At 38.6% G+C, this 20,981-nt stretch overlaps 2 protein-coding genes across 11 annotated transcripts in view; one reads left to right on the top strand and one right to left on the bottom strand.

Moving 5' to 3' along the window:
• INVS (inversin) overlaps positions 1 to 20,981 on the bottom strand; it is a 223,785-nt gene that overhangs the window by 27,244 nt on the left and 175,560 nt on the right. The gene's annotated exons all lie outside the window — the stretch shown is intronic.
• Positions 1 to 20,981, top strand: part of TEX10 (testis expressed 10) — a 56,129-nt gene that overhangs the window by 2,005 nt on the left and 33,143 nt on the right. For 6 of the 10 annotated variants that reach the window (XM_070595267.1, XM_070595261.1, XM_070595269.1 and 3 more), the window contains exons 2-8: positions 1,571 to 1,759; positions 3,783 to 4,495; positions 4,883 to 5,126; positions 8,221 to 8,333; positions 17,699 to 17,937; positions 18,900 to 19,035; positions 20,446 to 20,621. In XM_070595267.1, coding sequence (XP_070451368.1) covers positions 1,580 to 1,759; positions 3,783 to 4,495; positions 4,883 to 5,126; positions 8,221 to 8,333; positions 17,699 to 17,937; positions 18,900 to 19,035; positions 20,446 to 20,621 — 1,801 coding nt within the window. In that variant the 5' untranslated portion in view covers positions 1,571 to 1,579. Of the gene's footprint in view, positions 1 to 1,119; positions 1,169 to 1,570; positions 1,760 to 3,782; positions 4,496 to 4,882; positions 5,127 to 8,220; positions 8,334 to 17,698; positions 17,938 to 18,899; positions 19,036 to 20,445; positions 20,622 to 20,981 lie in introns of all 10 variants that reach the window. The other 4 variants (XM_070595265.1, XM_070595270.1, XM_070595268.1 and 1 more) reach the window with 1 other exon arrangement.

Raw genomic sequence — 20,981 nt, 5'->3', positions numbered from 1 at the left:
ATGTAGCCAAATCCTAGCTCCTGGGGCTCTAATGTAGTAGTATCTTGCAGTGGTGAATTTGGATACGATGTCTTAAGGTGATTGGCTTCTGGATTCCTGGAACTTGAGGCTGGAAATTGAGCTGTCTGGTCTTACACCAGCCATTTTATTAATCTCACAATAATGCAAACCTTCATTTTACTCAAATTTTTTTGACACCTATGTGTAGGCGTTATGACTTTTTTACAATAGCTGGACATAGGATAATTATGATGGACCAGGAGAAGTTTTCTTTATTCTGGAGGTACTTATCTGCTCCAGTGGGCGTACAGTGGAAGGCAGAATTATTTTTGCAGCGTGTGGAAGAGGCTTCCAGAAGAGCTGAGCTGGTTCCAGGTATAGGAGGCTATTTTTTAGATGGAGTTGAGCTGTGGGAAGATAAAGCTGGAGAGGAAGTTAGGAAGGACCTGATATGTCAAGCTAAGGAGTTTGTACTCTAAGGGAGGGAAGGGGCAGCTGAAAGCTCCTGAGCCTTGGTCAGACCTGTTTTAGGAAGAGCTCTCAGGTGACTCTCTACCAAATGGACTGTGAAATAGACAGTAGAGACAAGGCAAGAAGACTGCGGAAACTAGTGAACAGTCTAGGGTAGAAATAAAGGACTTAAGAAGTGGCCTGGGAATTGGTAGGAGGTACAGATGAAAGAGTCAGTGTGTCAGTGGGAAGATTTGGATGTAAGTTGAAAGGTGAAGAGAGGGAAGCGCAGGGTGACATGGTTGTTCCTGAGTTATTTATTGTAATAGTGGCCAGCTGGTCTTTGTGCCTTATCCCTCTGTTACACTGTTTCTTTTTATACTGCTTTTTATCCTGTTTTTGGGATACTATTTCCTGTTTATATCTAGTCTGAACTTTTCCTGGTGTTCAGAATGCTGGTATCTTCGTGTTTGCCTCTTCCGGGCTTATCCCTACTCCTCATCTGTACTGTTTTCCTTGCTCATGAAATGCAGGTTAACTCTCCTTGCTGCATATCCAGATCTCACCTAGCTTTCAAGCACCCAGCTTAGGTTCATGAAACCTTTCCTAACTATTACATGTTGTAGTAAATAATAACATTAGTTTTGAAACTTTGCTTTGTTTTGCTAGAGGTTTCTCAGAAGTTTCTAGTGGCCGGGAGCTTCCCAGCAGATTCAAGGTATAGCTCTAGCAACTCTGCGCTGCCTTCCTTTTCAACTCTGCCCCCCCAGACAGGACACACACAGACACACACACACACACACAAAGAATTTCACAAGATTTCCATTTAGCACATTGCTTGACAAGGTTCCATGGCTAAAAACCCTTGACAAACTAGGGGTAAGACTTACTGTTAACAGCTCCCCTTTACGATATCTTTTGACTGAACTGATTTCTTTTTTTGTACTTCATAAAGGTATTTTCCATTTAATATTTGGATCCTTTGGCGTAGTCACTGTTGGCCCTGATTCTTATCCTTGAAATAAATGTTAGAGTAATGTAAATGTTGGAAAATACCTTCTTTATTTTTTTTATAATTGGTCTTTATCCCTTGTTTTTAAATTAATTCTTTTCATTATAGCACTCGAGAATGACCAAAAAAAGAAAACGCCAAGATGATTTTCAAAAAGTAAAACTAAAAGTTGGTAAAAAGAAGCCCAAGTTAGAAAATGCTACTGTTACAAACTTTAAAACGAAGACTATACATCTGCCTGAGCAACTTAAAGAAGATGGGACACTTCCAACAAACAATAGAAAGCTTAACATAAAGGTAAGTCTTAAGTGTTGTTTTGATAAAATAAGATTTTCTTTCAAATCATCTAGAATGTTGTGTTTTTGTGAAAAGTTGTTTTAACTCTTAGGGTTTATTAATGGCTGAAGTTTGGAGTTCATCTGTTATTCATATGTGATGTTGCCATGGCAGCTTTCCCACCTCGTCCAGAAAGACTTGCTCAGCTAAACCCACAGTGGTTTCTCCCTGTCTACTTATTTGATGATTTAATATATCATCTCAAAGTAATTCTTGTGTTTAACTTTTTGATGTGTCAAGGTGTTTTTTTTGTTTGTTTTTTGGTGAGGAAGATTGGCCCTACACTAACATCTGTTGCCAGTCCTCCTCTTTTTAGTTGAAGAAGATTGTTACTGAGCTAATACTGTGCTAGTCTTCCTCTATTTTGTGTGTGCCACACACTGCCACAGTGTGGCTTAACGAGTGGTGCTAGGTCTGCGCCATGGATCCGAACCTGCAAACCTCGGGCTCCCAAAGCAGAGGACATGAACTTAACCACTACACCACCAGGCTGGCCCCTGCTGTGTCAAGTTTTTGATGTGATAGTTTTCCAGCTGTTTTTATAGCTCATCAAGATTTTGTCTTATTCATTTTTGAACCCTTATAGCTTGTAGCTTATTACAGGTTTATAGTAAATGTGTGAAATTAATTGCAGTTTGAGCAATAGTTTTGCTTAAAAATTTAACAGCTTTATTGAAATGTTGTTTACACATAATAAAATTAACCCATTTATTTTATTTTATTTTTTTGAGGAAGATCAACCCTGAGCTAACTACTGCCAATGCTCCTCTTTTTGCTGAGGAAGACTGGCCCTGAGCTAACATCCGTGCCTGTCTTCCTCAGTTTTATTCATGGGATGCCTACCACAGCGTGGCTTTTGCCAAGCCGTGCCATGTCCGCATCCAGGATCCGAACCAGCGAATCTCGGGCCACCGAGAAGCGGAATGTGCGCACTTAACCGCTGCTCCACTGGGCTGGCCCCAAATTCACCCATTTAAAGTGTAATGATGTTAGCTCAGGGCTGGTCTCCCTCAAAAAAAAAAAGTGTATTTCAGTGGTTTTTAATATATTTACAGTTATGCTACTATCACCATAATCTGATTTTAGGACATTTTTATCACTTCAGAAGGAAACCCTATGCCTATGAGAAATCACTCGCTATTTCCTCCTCCCAGCCCTAGGCAGCCGCTGATCTACTTTCTATCTGTATAGCTTTGCTAGTTCTGGACGTTTCGTAGAAATGGAATCATACAATATGTGGTCTTTTGCTTAGCATGTTTTTGAAGTTCGTCCGTGTTATAGCATGTATCAGAACAGTATTTCATTCCTTTGTATTGTCGAATAGTATTCCAGTACGTAGTTATGTCACATTTTATCACTCATCCGTTAGTGGACATTTGGTTGTTCCCACTTTTTGACTTCTATGAATAATGCTGTTATGAACATTTGTGAACAAGTCTCTGTAAGAATATTTGTTTTCTGGTTTTGCTTTTTAAGCTCCAAAGGTTAAATAATATCAAAAAAAAGTATTTGAAGTTATGGTTTTTCCCCAAATTATGTAAATTATTCCATAAATATAATTGTCAAATGATATGCTCTGAATAAAGTATATGCACGCACCCTAAAAGACCATTTAAAATAGTCTGACAAGACCTGTTAAATTTAAAGTATATAAATGCACCTGCCACACGTTTGGTACATAGTAGGTCTTTAAATAGAGGTAGTGATTGCTGTCACTTTAAATGATAGCATGCCTAAGTGTGCACACAGGTTAATTTCAAAAAGAAAATTCTAACTGAAAATTATGTAATGTTTTTATTGAGCTAAAACGATGTTTCTGATCTTAATAAAAGCTAAGTAACATTTAGGAAATACTTGGAGCAGTTTCTCCAAGGAGTGTCAGTTTATTAGCATAGTTTTAGTTAGCGATGTTTATTTGAGAATGGTACAATGTGTATATATATATTTATATCCCTAAAACCTGTATCTTTATTTTTATCTCTAGGATTTGCTGTCACAGATGCATCACTACAATGCTGGGGTTAAACAAAGTGCTCTTCTTGGACTTAAAGACCTTTTGTCTCAGTACCCATTTATAATTGACGCACACCTTTCAAACATATTAAGTGAAGTGACTGCTGTGTTTACAGATAAAGATGCTAATGTACGATTAGCAGCAGTTCAACTTCTTCAATTCCTGGCCCCCAAAATACGAGCTGAACACATTTCTCCATTTTTTCCTTTGGTAAGTGCCCATCTCTCTAGTGCCATGACTCACATTACTGAAGGAATTCAGGAGGACTCTTTAAAAGTTTTGGACATTCTGCTGGAACACTACCCAGCTCTAATTACTGGCCGTAGCAGTATATTGCTTAAGAATTTTGTAGAACTTATTTCTCATCAGCAGCTGTCCAAAGGACTGGTAAATAGAGACAGATCCCAGTCCTGGATACTCTCTGTAAACCCTAATCGGAGACTCACTTCTCAGCAGTGGAGGCTGAAAGTCTTAGTGAGACTCAGTAAATTCCTTCAGGCCTTGGCAGATGGATCCAGTAGGTTGAGAGAAAGTGAAGGACTTCAGGAACAAAAAGAAAATCCCCATGCCACTAGCAACTCCATTTTTATCAACTGGAAGGAACATGCCAACGACCAGCAGCACATCCAGGTTTATGAAAATGGGGGTTCACAGCCAAATGTCAGTTCACAGTTCAGGCTACGGTAAGAAGGATTTCAGTTATGTCCACGCTCAGTTTTCCTATATTGAATTATAACTGCTGACCATTGATGGCTAATGGTGGGAAGACATGCAGTTGTCTTTCATAGTTTTCATATAGTTATTCATGATTTGATTTTATTTACTGATGGGAGGAGTCATTTGAAAGTATGTTAATTTATTCATTTCTAGCAAAGCCTGATGAGAACTAAGACTTAATAGTCTCTTGGCTTTGTCATCTTAGAATTTTATTTTACGTACTACTCTTGATCAATGTAATTATCAATTCATGGTGCTTCATTTTATTGGTACTTTGTATTTAAGATTAAATTAAGCAAAGAATATTTTTTAATTATTAAATTTTTTCTTTCATTCTGACCCTTCCTTGTTAGGTACCTGGTTGGAGGCCTAGGCAGTGTGGATGAAGGCCTGTCATCTACTGAAAACTTGAAAGGATTTATTGAGATAATAATTCCCTTGCTAATTGAGTGCTGGATTGAAGCTGTGCCTCCACAACTAGCTGCTTCTGTTGGCAATGGTATAGAACGAGAACCTCTGCAGGTTATGCAGCAAGTTCTTAATATTATTTCCCTTCTCTGGAAACTCTCTAAACAACATGATGAAACCCATAAATTGGTGAGAACAAATAGGTTTTTTGTTTTCTCAGTAATGCCTTTTATCATAAGTGTGCAGATTAGAAATGAGCATATTGCTACTAATTGGTTATGCATTTTCAAAAATTTCCTGGGGTTGGACTGTAAACTTATTTCTTACTTTTGCCCAAAACAAATTAAAATAGTCCTGAGAGATTATCTGAATATTTTTTGTTTTTTAAGTGAAATGCATAACGCAATGTGCTTGATTTCATTTGTTTTTGTTAGATATAAGTCATAGTAGTGTTACAGTGCATTGTTTGTGGCGGATTGATTGTGTAGGAGCATTCTAGTTTCTGGAGGCCTGGTAGAGGGTTAAAAAAGTTGCTTATTAAGTATTCTCTTCCAGTTTGTGCCACATTGCCAAGTTTAGCAGAAATGGACCAAACTGAAGGATCTCATAACCAACCCTGAGTTGTTTTAAACTACTGTGTTTTAGAGAAGCAGCTACACACAAACTTGCTTAGTGTACGCTTTTTTGTTTTCTCTTGATAAAGGATGTAAGATCAGAAGACATTGCTAAAAGTTATCTTTAGTGTAGGTAAGCTGTAATTGTAGGTTACAGTGTGAGTGAAGTTAACTTAAGTGAATGCCAAGTAATATAGAAGTTCTTTACTAGAAAACTGATAGCAAAGACATGTTTCTGTTTTTTTTTTTTGAAAAAGATTAGCTGTGAGCTGACTACTGCCAGTCCTCCTCTCTTTGCTGAGGAAGACTGGCCCTGAGCTAACATCCGTGCCCATCTTCCTCTACTTTATACATGGGACGCCTACCACAGCATGGCTTGCCAAGCGGTGCCATGTGCACAGCCGGGATCGAAACCAGCGAACCCTGGGCTGCCGAAGCAGACCGTGCACATTTAACCGCTGTGCCACTAGGCCAGCCCCTTAGCTTTGCATTTTAATGTTTGCTACTTTTTATCTACATGTCTTATTGCTGTTGTCTTTTTCCCATGAGGATTAGAATTTGTGCAGCGCAGTCATGCATCAAAAGATTTGTTGAGCATCTGTAAATGTGGCTATTTAAATTAATTAAAATACAGTTCCTTGGTCACACTAGCCACGTTTCAAGTGCTCAGTAGCTATATGTGGCTAGTGACTACTGTATTGGACATCATATAGAACGATTCCATCATTGGAGAGAGATCTGTTGAATAGCACTGCTCTACAATGTGCCAGCTGTCGTTCTAGGCTCTAGGAATACAGAGATAAACGTGACTGACAAGGTGCTTGCCCTAATAGTACTTACCTCTTGGTGGGATTGATAGATGGTAAACAAATATATAATGTCGGTACAGTTGTGCATTGCTTAACGATGGGGATAGGTTCTGAGAAATGCATCGTTAGGCGATTACATCGTTGTGCAAACATCATAGGTGTCCTTACACAAACCTAGATGGTACGACCTCTCACACTTCTAGGCTCTATGCTACTAATCTTATGGGACCACTGTCATATATACATATATGTACGTGGTCCATCGTTGACTGATATGTCATGCGGCACATGACTATACTAGGAAGAAAGATGAAAGTAAAGCAGGGTAAGGAGAGAACATGTGCTGGAACAGAGTGAGGGGGAGCTATAATAGGTGGTGGTCAGGAAGTGCTTTCGTGACGTTTGAATGTCACTGAATGAAGTGAAGGATCAAGTCTTGTGAAGACCTGTGAGAAGAACCTTCTAGGCGTAGGGTGCAACAAGTGCAAAGGCCCTAAAGTGAGAACAAGTTTGACATTTGAGGAATGGCAGGAAGGCCTGTACAAGTGAAGTACTGAAAGAAAGGTAGAAGATGAGGGAGAAAAAGTGACAGTGGCCACATCATGTGGGACCCTATGGTCCATGGTAAGGAGTTTGGAGTTTAACCTGAGTGTGGTGAAAAGACATTGGAGAGTTTTGAGCAGAGGATTTATGTTTATTTAACTTTAATGTATCAGATTTACAGATACAAGACTAATGACCTCCCATTTGCTCACCATTCAGCTCTGGCAAACCTGTGGAGCCCAACCTCAGACCATCCATCCCACAGATGACCAGTCTTGCTCTACATCCACACCTATTCCCTTTCTCTCTTCTTGTATTATTTTAAAGCATGATTTATGTTTTGAAAGATCACCCTGGCTGCTATGTAGAGAATTGACTTTTGCAGGGGCAAGGGCAAAAGCAGGGACATCATTAGCAGGCTATTGTAGTAATCTAGGTGAGAGATAATGGTGGCTTGGAGTAGAATGGTAGCTAACGGTTGAAGTGATGAGAAGCAGCTGGATTCTGGTAAAGCCAGCAGGACTGCTGGTATGCATAGTGAAGAAAGAGGAGCAAGGATGATGCCTGTGTTGTGGTCCAAATGACAGTGTGACTGTTAGTGGGGAGAGTTCATTTTATTCATGTTAAATTTAAGATGCCTATTAGAAGTCCAAGAGGAGATGTCAAGTATACATTTATAGGTCAGGAAGAAGAATCCAGTAAAGGATACTAAGGAGCTATAGGATGGCCAGCTGTTTTAGCACCTCCAGTCCAACAGCCCTCAGTCCCTGGCAAAATGGAAGGGTTGGTCCTTTGGATAGGAGGAAATAAGAGTGTTGTAATCTGGATTAATCTGGAATTAGATAGTGTTTCAAGTAGGAGAGAATGATACCACTGAAAGTGTGTTGCTTTGTCAAAGTGTTAAATACCTTTAATGGGAAATAATGGAATTGGAATTGCTGGGGAATAGAGTTATGATGTAAGTAGAACACTAGGTAGAGACTTTCTGGTGTATTTTACAAATATTGCATTAGGGGTTCAAATTGAGAATTTTCTTAAATCTAATTTACTCTCTCCCTTTTTCTCCTCTTAAACGGTAGATAAAATGCAAGTAAAAGTAATTATTAAGCACCAAAAAGATCTGTTGGTGAAAATTGGATGACCTAACAGTTTATTCTGATTTTAAAATTTATTTACATATGGTATCATGAGCAGAAGGTATATTGTAATGATAAATTTATAGTGGAATATTGACAAGTTAACAAATTTCTCTTAAAGTTTTATTGATTATCTAAAATTGTTAATTATAGATTTTCTGATCTTTGCTTATTTTAATAGGAGTGCTGGCTTCGAAAGAATTATCTTATAGATTTCAAACACCATTTTATGAGTCATTTTCCATATGCCTTAAAAGAAATAACCAAGCACAGAAAGAAAGAGACAAATAAAAGGTATTGTGATTCTTTTGCACTATGTAGACTTAAAAAGATGTTTTACCTGAAATTATCAGAAAATAACTTTAAACTCGAAGTTTTTACACTGAGAGATGTTTATCTCGATTTTGTGAAATAAAAGTAGCAGCAGCGTGGCTGATGTTGAACAAGTCACTTTAAGCCCTGGGACTTCAGTTTTTAAAAAATTTTTTTAAATCTTTAAAGTGAATGTTTTGTGCTAAATGAGTGTCAAATATAGAATTATGTAAATATGAATTTAATAAAGTTTGCTGAGGTGGGTGGTTTATTTGGGAGACGCACTCTGTAATTATTGAATCTCTAAGCGAGAGAGTGTCTTAAAGGTCATCTAGTTTCTGCTCTGATTTATACATGAGGGAACTGGTACTGAAACTAATATCGGTATCCTGAAGGAAGAGGGATAATTGGAGAAAAATAGTTTTCTAAAATAAATACAAAGAAGGTGATGGATTAGGAAATGGGGTTTAAAAAAAATGTAAGCCTTCTAAGTATTTAAAATATTCACCTCAAGTGAGAGCAGATAATTGTAAAAATAAGTTATCTAATAAATAAAATTTGACAAGCAGGTCCAAGCTAGAACACTAAGAGTGCACTTCCCCCAAATGAGCAAACACTTGAAGGGATCTTAAAGTCTGTCAGAAGGTTCTTAAATTCATCAAAGGGAAGGAACAACCTGGAGAATCAGTGAACAGGGTTTGAAAATCTTTGAGCAGGGTTCAAAGGATATGTTCAGAAGTGACAAGGCAACTGCAGGCAGATGAGCTTTTCGTTCATTCAGTAAATATTTATTGCGGTTGCTTATTATAAACAAAGTATGATAATGATAACCAGGTGTCTTAAGGTATATTGCTTGTTGTCCTAAGTGATTTCATAAAATTGCTAAATTCGGTAAAAAATAAAAAAAATTGGTAGAAGAGTGTGTCAGGGTCTGACTTCCTGAGACAGAAATGAAAAGACAAAAGGAAACAGTAAGCTGTTATGGAGGTAGCAGCTGCAGGAGGCCGCCACTGTCTCTAGGACTGGGAGGACGAAGAGAAGAGGGGAAGAACTTGGGAGGAAAGGTTGTGTGGAGCCCAAACTCATACCTCTGGGAAGGGGTTGGTGCTCAGCTGGTGCTAATGTCTTTGAGATCAGAAGAGGGGCCCTAAGGGGTTGGGGCGCAGAACTCTGCAAAGGGGGTTCTGGCTGGCTGGTGCTGATGTTTCTTAGGGGTATGATGAAGCTGGTTCTGTGTAAGAAAAACTGCAGACTGGAATCGGCTGTGGCTGCTGGAATGAACTGCTACTGGTCTGAAGAAGAGTTGTTGGGTTGCGCTGGCAGCAAAAGGAAGCCAAAACAGAAAAGAGAGTGTCTCATCATCTTTTACAGCTTTCCAGCCTCTTTCTGGTTCCCCTTCATTGGCAGAGCTTAAAAGAAGCCAGCTGCAAAGGAAAAAATGTGGCTCACAGAGTCCCAGCCCCAGGATCACAAAGCAGAGTGTAGAAGGGTGGGTTTGAAACTGAGAAACAATTGCTCAATAACCGGCAGGAGGAAAAGTGAATTTGCATATATGACAGAAGGTGGTATGTAAGTGCCATTTGAACTGTACAGTTAAGTTCTATAGGAATTCATAGGAGGAGAAAGATCCTTGTTAGGATAAACAGGCAAGGTGTATTGAAGATTAATTGGTTATGGATATGACTTTAGCGGTAGAAATGAAGCAGGGATGAGAGATTATACTAACTGGAGGAGATAGCGTACGAGAAAGCTACAGGATTAGGTAAGGGAGAGCATGAGACAGATCTGAGTCCAGTCTGCTTTCTGCTATTCACTTGCCTTGATGCTGAAAGTCATTTCTTGTCTTCGGACTTCATATATCTTTCAGTTTTGATCCTTTTGGCATTGAAGACTTTGGCTGGATCAAAACTATGGTTTAGGAATATTAATTTAGGGAGTTTCTGGAGTTGGAGGGAACAGAGAGTCAAATAGGGAGATGCTTTCTTGAGCAAGATGTTGGATTCCTGCCCCCACCCTAATACAGTTTTCTTACTAGACCAAAGTTTTTAATGGTCCATGGATAATCTTTAGAAAATCCTTGAACTCTTGAATTGTATGTGTATGTATTTTTTCTGATAAGAAGTTCCATATATAGTTTTCATCCAAGTGAGATTAAATAATGGTTAGGATATTTGGAATTTAGCAGACTATTACATGTGATGACATTATCCGCGAGTCTGTGAGTGTACCGTTGTTATTTGACACATTTCTTGGACACTTAACATGTGCAAGGCACTTACTATACTAGGTGCTGAGTATTTAGTGGTAAAAGAGGTAGATGGGTACCAGTTCTCATGGAGTACAGTCTAATGAGGGAAACGTACTTAGTTCTTTGTTTAATCAGTGACCAACTGTGATAAAGTTAATGAAGGAAGAGTTTAGGATGATACAAGAGTATATAATAAGGAACTGGTCCTGATCTTTCATGGAGGAAATAGAGTCTTAGGGAAGGTGGCCCTGATGAAGTGAATTGTGCTACGATATAAAGGGTGAAAAAGGAGTTAACTCAATGTGGAGGCTGAGATGGTGAAATTCTGGAATTTTTAGCAAAAATGGATTGGCAGTATAGTCAACTTATTCTTCATAAGGTTCCCCAGTGATTCGTTTTTACAGATTGCAGGCTGCTCTTCTACTTCTCTAAGGAAGTACGTTGACTACTTATACTTAGCAGGCAGCTGATGCAGGGCACCAATGATCTAGGCCAGTGGTCTTCACACTTTTATTTATTCGTGTACCCCCAGTTAGTTTTTGACCTGTTGTCTAAATTTTTTCATTTTAGTTGAAATACAGTTACAGAGGATCTTATTTATTTTTATTCTGGTAAAATATACATACCATAAAATTTACCACTTTAACCATTTTTAAGTGTACAGTTCTAGACGTTAAGTACATTCACATTGTTGTGCAACTATCACCACCATCCTTCTGCGGAACTTTTTCATCTTCCCAAACTGAAGCTCTGTGCCCGTTCAACAGTAACTCCCCATGCTGCCCTCCCCCCAGCTAGCTCCTGAGAACCACTGTTCTATCTTCTGTCTGTATTAATTTGACTGTTCTAGGCACTTCATATAAGTAGGATCATACAATATTTGTCCTTTTGTGTCTGGCTTAATTTCACTTAGCATGATGTCCTCAAGGTTACTCCACGTTGTAGCACGTACTGGCATTTCATTCTTTTTTTGTTTTAATAGACTTAATTTTTTTAGAGCAGTTTTGGGTTGATAGTAAACTTGAGCAGAAAGTACAGAGTTCCCTTGTATTCCTGCCCCCATAGCCCCCCTCACTCTCAGCATCCCACACCACAGTTGTAGATTTGTTAGAATCTGTGAACCTACGTCAACACATCATCATCACCCAAAATCCTAGTTTACATTAGGGTTCACTCCTGGTGTTGTGTGTTCTCTGAGTTTGGCAAATTATAATGACATTTGTCCATCATTATAGTATCATCCAGGATAGGTTCAACTGTCCTAAAAATTCTCTGTGCTTTGCTTATTCATCCTTCCCTCCTCACTGGTTTTTTTTTTAGAGATTGGCACCTGAGCTAACGTCTGTTGTTCATCTTTTTGGTTTTTCTTCTTCTTCTTCCCAAAGTCCCCTGGTACATAGTTGTATATTCTAGTTGTAGGTCCTTCTCATTGTGCTTTGTGGGACGCTGCCTCAGTGTGGCTTGATGAGCGGTGCCACGTCCGTGCCTGGGGTCCGAACCAGTGAAACCCTGGGCTGCTGAAGCAGAGTGCTCGAACTTAACCACTCAGCCATGGGGCTGGCCCCTGTGATGGTTTTTTTTTGTTTTGTTCTTATTTATGAGGAAGATTGGCCCTGAGCTAACATCCGTTACCAATGTTCCTCTTTTTGCTTGAGGAAGATTGGCCCTGAGCTAATATCTGTGCCAGTCTTCCTCTGTTTTATATGTGAGATGCTGCCACAGCATGGCTTGAGTGGTGTGTAGGTCCGTGACTGGAATCCAAACCCACAAACCCTGGGCCAGTGAAGCAGAGCGTGCAAACTTAGTCACTGTGCCACAGGGCAGCCCCTCCCCCATGTTTTTTTCATGGCTTGATAGCCCATTTCTTTTCAGTGTTAAATAGTATTCCATTGTATAGATATGTCACAGTTTATCCATTCACCTCCTGAAGGACCTCTTGGCTGCTTTTTTTTTTTTCCTAAGATTTTATTTTTCCATTTTCTCCTCAAGGCCACCCCCCCATACATAGTTGCATATTTTCAGTTGTGGGTCCTTCTAGTTGTGGCATGTGGGATGCTGCCTCAGCATGGCTTGATGAGTGCTGCCATGTCTGAGCCCAGGATCCGAACCGGTGAAAGCCTGGGCCGCTGAAGTGGAGTGCGCGAACTTAACCACTCGGCCACAGGGCCGGCCCCTTGGCTGCTTTTTTAAGACTAAATAATATTCCATTGTATGTGTATACTGTGTTTTATTTATTCATCCTTCTGTCAAGGGACATTTGGGTAGTTTCCTCCTTCTGGCTATTGTTAATAATGCTGTAATAAACGTTGGTCTCCAAATATTGCTTCAAGACCCTACTTTTAATTCTTTTATATCTATCAAAGGATACAATTTTGGCATTATTGAAAATATTGACATTTTAAAAATTCAGTGTAGTTGTCTCCAAGAAAACTTTCTTTTTGCGCTCATAATTTATTAGTTTAGGTGATTATTCTAACAAGGTAATTCTAATATGTGCTAGGAATAGATACAGCTAAGTCTTGCCTTTGGCCTACAAACCAGCTTGTGAGAACAGCAGTTCACTGCTGACTGGAGTAGTCTACTAGTTGGGAGGGTTTGCCAGTATGCTGGGAAAATTAGTTTATTTTTTCAGAGGGAATGGAGAGGTTTGATTGATGTAGCAAATTGAGTTTGATTAAGTGGTGATTGGGAATTTATTGTAAAGTGTATTAGGAAACCTAAGTCTGCTTTTCCATTTATGGTAGTGATAAAAAGTTTCTTTTAGAAATAGTTGTTTTTAGAAAGTGAACTTATTAAAGAAACATAGTAAATAATAGTTCAGACAACATGTGAATATTACGTTTTAGAAAAATGTACTAACAAATAGATATCTTTGTAGGAACCTGAGGACAGAATAAGCCCCAGAGACAGTGCAGCAGGAATTGAGGACTTAAGGAAGTAGAAATCAAAAGGAAATTGACTTGCAGCTTCACCATTAAAAGAAATCTGGGCTTCCTGTAATTCAATTAAATAGAAATATCTGTTAAGGCTAAAAGAAAGTATCACCTGGGACAGTATAAAAGGTTACTTAATAAGAAGAGATTTGTTGGATGTATTGTATATAGCAAGTTTTCCTAACTAGTTTAAATAAGGACTCCATTAAAGATCCAGAATCTGGAATTCTTAAGGACAGTTAGCACTTTGGGAGAATCTTATGATAAAGGAACAGAACAGATTTGGTTGAGGGTGGGAGGAAAGCTTTCTGGGGTTTCCTATAAGCAGTAGATCATTGTTGCTATCATAAGACAGCTGATTACGGTTAGCTAGCTTACTCCCATGCCATTTATCTAAGGCTGTTTCTCAAAGTGTGGTCTGTGACTCCTGGGGTGCATGAGGTCAGAACTGTTTTCACAATTATATTAAAACATTATTTGCCCTTTTCATTGTTCTGACATTTGCATTGGTGGTACAAAAGCAATAGTGGGTAAAGCTGTTGGTATGTTGGCATGAATTAAGGCAGTGGCAACAAACTGTACTAGTAGACATTGTATTCACCACCGTGGGCTCATGGTTTTAAAGAACAAGCCAGTTTCGCTTAAAAATGTCCTTAATGAAGCAGTAAAAATTACTAATTATTATTAGTTATTAAGTCACAACCCTTGGCAACACGTATTCCTAATATTCTGTGTGATGAAATGGGAAGTGTGCATAAAGTATTTCAGCTTCATACGAAAAGAATGATGATTGTCTCAAGGAAAACACTTGTATGATTATCCTACTTGTGAGTATTTTCCTGTGATGGATACGAGTTTAACTTGAAAGAATGACTAACAGACAAACCATTCAAGCTTAGGTATTTGGCAGACATTTTCTCAAAAATGAACAAAGTGAGCCTATCAATTGCAGGAAAACAACTGATAGTATTTGTGCCAGAAATCAAATTTGAGCTTTCAAGCTAAAATTAATATTGTAGGGAACTCGTATCCACCTGAGTTCTTTCCATATATTTCCTGCTTTTTTCCATCTTCTTTTTTTTTATATATCTCTGTCCATCCATCTGGGATCATTTAGAATCTCCTGGAGTTTTTTTTTTGTATAAAAATATTATTTCTCCTTCATTTCTAAAGAATGTTTTAGAATAGTACTCTAGGCTTGACAGTTTTCTTCTTGGAACACACTGACAGTAACTCTTTACTCTCTCCTGGTGTCCATTGCCATGTAAGAAATCAGCTCTGAGTCTGTTGGTATTTTGAAAGTTACCTGGTTTTTTTCCCTAAAATTTTTCTCCTTGTCCTTCGTTTCCTGCAGTTGCATAACGATGTATCCAGGTGTGGTTTTCTTTTTTATTTATTCTCCTTGGGATTCAGTGGACTTATTAAATCTGAGATCTTAAATCTTGAATGAAATGTCTTTAAACAGATTTGAAACAATTCTCATCTTTTAAAAAATTGCTGCAGTCCCATTTCTCTCCTTTAAAGACTCAAATGTATGGTCAACTTAATTATTGAATCTTCTACCTATTTCTCTTGTCTTTATCTCATACCTTCCAGGTTTTAGTTCTTTAGTTTTGTTCAATTGTGATCGAACACAAATCTTTTGAATTTGTTTTCTATTTCTTGGTTCTAGAATTTCTGTCTGGTTGTTCCAGCACCATGTGTTAAAAAGACTATGCTTTCTCCATTGAATTGCTTTTGCTCCTTTGTCAAACATCATCAGTTGACTATATTTTTCTGGGTCTGTTTTGGAGCTCTTTGTTCCATTAACCTATGTGTGTCTGTTCTTTCACGCTTCCTTGATTACTGTAGCTGTACGGTAAGTCTTGAAATTGGGTAGAATGAGTCCTCCAACTTTCTTGCGTTGGGTATTCTAGGTCCTCTGCCTTTCCGTATAACTTTAGCATCAATTTGTTGATAACTATGAGATAGCTTGCTGGGATTTTGATCGGAATTGTGTTGAATCTATAGATCTAATTGGGAAGAATTGTTTCTTAAACCACTGGGATGATGCAAAACTGGGATTAGGCTTTATCTAAGAGTTGTTTTTACTTCTGGTTCATATTTACCCTGGAAGAGAAACCTTAAAGGGTCCAGCTGGTAGTAGGATAATATGAAGTCCCCACATGTGGCAGGCCCTGGGCTTTAGCTTTTCCCTGTGAGGCCACTAAAAGGTTACTTCAGTTTGGGGAGCTTTTTCTTTGGAATTGGCATTTGTCCTCAGGACTAAGACTTGGGTCCTGAGATCTTGCTTTTTCCTAGATTTGGGGGTCTAGTAAGTGTTTAAATTGGAGTTTCCCCAGCAGCCTGCCTCCCTCATAGAATTTATGGTTGGTATATTTAGTTTTTAAAATTTTGCATAAGTTATTGGAGGAGCAGAATGAATTCTCCCAAGTTTGCAACGTCCATTGAGACCTTCCAGACAGTAATGGATTATGCTGCTTGAGATAAACTTAGTGTAGATCGTAGATCTTGGAAAGCTCTACCTGTGGTGAAGAAGTGTTGCAATTGAGTTTTTGTGTGGTCTAGTTAGTGTAAAATGTGCCTTGGGTTTGGGCGCTGAGCGGTTTGGCAAAGAACCTAGTAGTAATTTTAGATATGTGATGTTGACTGTTAGTCATCTGTCCTAGTTTTCATTCTTTCCTTTGTTAATGATAGAATTCTCAGTTTGTAGCTGGGCATATGATTGCATGAAATAAAAACTAGATTTTCCAGCTTCTTTTGCAGCTAGGAGTGGTCATGAGGGTAATTTGTATAAAATAGCTCAGACCTCCTCCCTCCATTGTCAGACTTGCATATGGAGCTGTCTGTTGGCCATGTCTTCCTGGATTTATAGCAGAGATACTTCAAGCTGAACATATCAAAGTAGAATTTATTTTCTGGATCTCTGCTCCTCCTCTCTGCTATATCACTTCCATTTACCCATTCACCAGTGCGAGAACCCTTGATTCCTCCAATCCCTGGCATCCCAAAATTCACATCTATGTGTGCAAGTAAGCAACTTCCAATCCAGCTGATTCTTATTCTCCCTAGGAAAATATCCCCTCTTCTCCCAGTCCATAAGAACATTGACCTTGGTTCTTGCCTGTTGTCTCTTGCCTGGTTTGCTGTGATACCCATACAACTGCTTCTTTGTTTATAGTTTTGTAACTCTCGTTTTTCTTTTTTCCATCCACAGAATCATCCATCTGGAAAAAGTTTTCTACCATGTTACTCCTTAGCCTCCAGCTCTTTGTAATCTGGTCCCATTTTACCTTTCTAGGCTCATTTGTCATTCCTAGCCCTGCATTTGATGCTCTGATGGCATCGAATTTCCTTTATTTCCTTTCCTGTGTATTTGTGGTTCCTCACTACTGTCTTTGCTCATGCCTAATCCACGATTAACCTTTTCCTTTAAAATTGCTTAGTTTGAGATATTTTTTATTTTAATCAACTTTACGTTTTTCTTGACATGCAATAAGTAAGTTCTGCTGTTGGCTATACATATCATAGTCTGAAATGAGTATTTATATTCTAAGTTGCAAAATTTCTTTTTGTTGAGGTATTCTCTTTGAGGTTTTTTGAAATTTATTTCAGGCTTGGAAAGAAATGTGTTTTATTTGTCTAAGAAAAACTGATTTTAATATGTGACTCATAAAATTAAGTCATTTCAGAACAGTGCTTATCTGGACCAGTCTCCTTATTTCCCACGTAAGGGAATTGTGGCTAGGAGAAATTAGTGATTCTAAGTCATGATTAGTTAGAAGCAGAGTCAAGATCTACTGTGACCGCCATGCAAACATAAGTGTCTGCTTTACAAAAAAGTCTTCAAATATGTTGAGGTTTTCAAGTCTTCTTATGTCCAAATTACTTCTAAGATTACCAAGCAATGTTACAACGGCCTTTACTTTTTGTGTGGAATAGTAACTTGTGTAGTGAACTAATCAGTATATACTCTAATTCGTGTCTTAATAATCTTGATCCCATAATGAATGTTTTATTTACAAAACAGTGGCCTACCTACCTGTCTTGGTAATTTATTCTAGAAGGAAATACTTCTTGACCCCTTGATTATTTTTAAGTATTCTAAGTGGAGAAGGCTTGGTGGGTATAACACTTTATTGATGTGTGTTTCTGTTTGCTTTTAGCATCAAGCATTGCACAATTTTCTCCAATAATGTAGATCATCTCTTACTGAATTTAACACTGTCTGATATCATGGTGTCCCTGGCAAATGCCTCAACTTTGCAAAAGGATTCCAATTGGATAGAAATGATAAGGAAATTTGTGACAGAGACCCTTGAAGATGGCTCTAGGCTAAATAGTAAGCAGCTGAACAGATTGCTTGGGGTAGCGTGGAGGTTAATACAGATACAGCCAAACAGAGGTAGGTGATGCTGCTTTGTCCTTATTTAAGAGAAGAGCTCTTACGTGTGCTATTTAGGGTCTAGCTTTGAATTGATGACTTTCGAACATTGCATGTAGTCAGGTTACTTACTTTCAAGCCATAAAAGCTAGCATAATTATAAAGCACTATGTACTTGAAATCGTTTATGGCTCAGAGCATCCATTACTCAGTGGATCGGTCCACTCTGAAGCAAATTGGTAAGATTTCTAGTAAATTTACAGAATTGGAGTAAAAGGAGGTAGGTATTATTAAAAAGAAATTCCATCAAGCCTACTGATGAAGAAATACCTTCTGGTCTAGTTTGACTAGAAATTGAGAGCTTTTTCCTTTGATCTGTATAGAATGAATCCTGCCTATTTTCTTTTCTTCTTTTTTAATTGAGGAAGATTAGCCCCGAGCTAACATCCGTGCCCATCTTCCTCTACTTTATATTTATATGTGGTACGCCTACCACAGCATGGTTTGCCAAGCGGTGCCATGTCTGCACCCAGGATCTGAACTGGTGAACCTGGGGCCACCCAAGTGGAACGTGCGCACTTAACCGCTGCACCACCGGGCCGGCCCCCTGCCTGTTTTTTTTGCCTTTCTTCTAGCTTGAAGTTATCTCACATTAAGTCAGTTTTTAGTGTGACTTACTAATTGTTTGCATTCAAAAACAAATCTTTCCTGTTTGGTTCCCATCTTGTTTGTCCACCTTTCTTATCCTGATTTTTGTCACCCCTACCTAGGTGTGTTGTTCCTTAGGAAAATCTATACTGTAATCGCTGGTTGGTTTGACTTTTATCTTAGGCCATTGCTGTTATAGAACTTTGATGGTTGTTGTCAGTTTGTGGCTAAGTTCTGCTTTGTCATAGGAACAAAGTAAAGTACTTCTGTGCTTTTAGAGGAATTTAGGGAAGAAACATCTTTGATTCATATGAGCTGTTTTCTCTCTGTTTTAGAAGCTACGGAGTCTCTTATCAGGGCAGTCTATACATTGTATCAGCAGAGAGGCCTTCTCCTTCCCGTTCGGACTTTGTTACTGAAGTTTTTCAGTAAAATCTATCAGAAAGAAGAACTGAGATCTTACAGAGTAAGGTAAAGTTTCATTTGTTATTTTGTCTTTCTTTTTCTTCCCAACTTATATTGTAGTCTGTTTATTAGGGAGATTAAATCTTTGCTCTCTTTATCCTGTTTGGTTGCCTTTAAGAAAAGATATAAAATTTTATGAAGAAACATACATAATACTGCCAGTAATCTTTATACAGTCATGTGCCACATAACGTGTCAGTCAACACTGGACTGCGTGTACAATGATGGTCCCATAAGATATAACCTACATAGAGTGTGTAGTGGGCTGTACCATCTGGGTTTGCGTAAGCGCGCTCTGATGTTTGCACGGTGACGAATCACCTAACGACGCATTTCTCAGAATGGATCCCCATTGTTAAGCAACGTGTGACCGTACCCATGACTGAACGGATAAAAGTCTCCCTGAGCATATATTTCCACTTGTCCACTTATAGCTAAAGAGTAGTTGGAACAACCTAAAGCAGCCTCAGTCTTTTCTTTTGCTTCCCATAAGAATTATGGCGGTTGAACCACTGTGCCCTCAGTGACATACTGGAGCATGTGGTGTGAGAATGAGGGCAATAGAAGATGAGAAAGCTTCTGGTTTGGTGCTGTCAGGTGAGCTAGACATCACAAAGAGTAGAAATAAGGAATTGACTTTTTGAGATGGTGAGTTTGAGGTTTATTTGAGACAGTCAGGAAGAGATGTTTGGGGACAAGATAGAGATTTAGGATACCTCAGCATACATAGGTAGTTTTGGAACATACTTGAGTCTTTACTGTAAGCCAGGTACTTTTCATCATTTATCTCAGTAATTCTCATGCTGCTACTATGAGGTATAGATAGTGTTAATCCCATTTTACAGAAGGAAACTGAAGCTTAGGTTAAGTTAGTGTCATGCAACTAATAATGACAATGATAATAATGTTCAGGTCTGTCTGAAATAAAGGTCATGCCCAAATCACTAAGCTCTTAGGGAGCAGTGAAAGTGATTGCTGTTACCTGAGTAACGAGACATCAGAGCTTTAGCAAGTATACTAAAGAACTAAACGCAAGTTCGAAGCATTTATTGTGGGGGCACCCTATACTGAATGCATTGGTGAGTTAATATAGTATGATAATTAACGCTAATTAGGATAAATCCTACAAAAGAGTTGAGTAGTATATGTGTTCTTTAAGATAAAAATACGATTTAGGTAGTACCCCAAATTACGTGAACTTTTTAATTTAGTAGGTTAGACCTGGAAAATGCTACAGCTGAATAAGTGATGCTGGCAGTCTTGTAGGCTCTCAGATGTTTAAATGTGTAAATGTGTTATTGGTAGATGATTTGTCACTTTGTGTTGTATTTAAGTTGAAAAAATTGTTTTGTTTAAATTTATTTCCCTTGTGTTTGAAAATTACGCTTTATTTTATTCTTCCTCGGCCGTTCTTAGATATCGTAGTAAAGTGCTATCCCGTTGGCTGGCTGGTTTACCATTGCAACTTGCTCACCTTGGCTCCCGAAACCCTGAGCTCTCAACACAGCTTATTGATATCATCCATACTGCTGCAGCACGAGCAAATAAAGAACTACTAAAAAGTTTACAGGCTACTGCTCTCCGAATCTATGGTAAGAGTTTAACTGCGTAGGTATCCGTTGGTCTACCTCAGTTTAGGAAAGAAGTTTCTGAGGGAAGCTCTTTAGGTTTGCCTTTCCTTTAAACTATTATAAATTAGTTATACCTTGGTTAGATTGCCAAAACAAAAGATCAAACGTAAATTTATTTTCAATAGTAAGTATTATGTATTAGAATAGTTTTAGAAAGTTAATGGTTGTAGGTGCTTCTTGCATTCTTACATTGTGTTTTAGGGGCCAGCCTGGTGGCGTAGTGGTTAAGTTCACACGTTTCGCTTTGGCGGCCTGGGGTTCACAGGTTCAGATCTCCACTGTGGACCTGTGCACCACCTGTCAAGTGATGCTGTAGCAGGT

Source organism: Equus przewalskii, chromosome 26 (assembly GCF_037783145.1).
Source record: "Equus przewalskii isolate Varuska chromosome 26, EquPr2, whole genome shotgun sequence".
NCBI lineage: Eukaryota > Metazoa > Chordata > Mammalia > Perissodactyla > Equidae > Equus > Equus przewalskii.
Note: the sequence above shows the minus strand (reverse complement) of the source record. Positions and strands in the feature narration are given on the sequence as shown.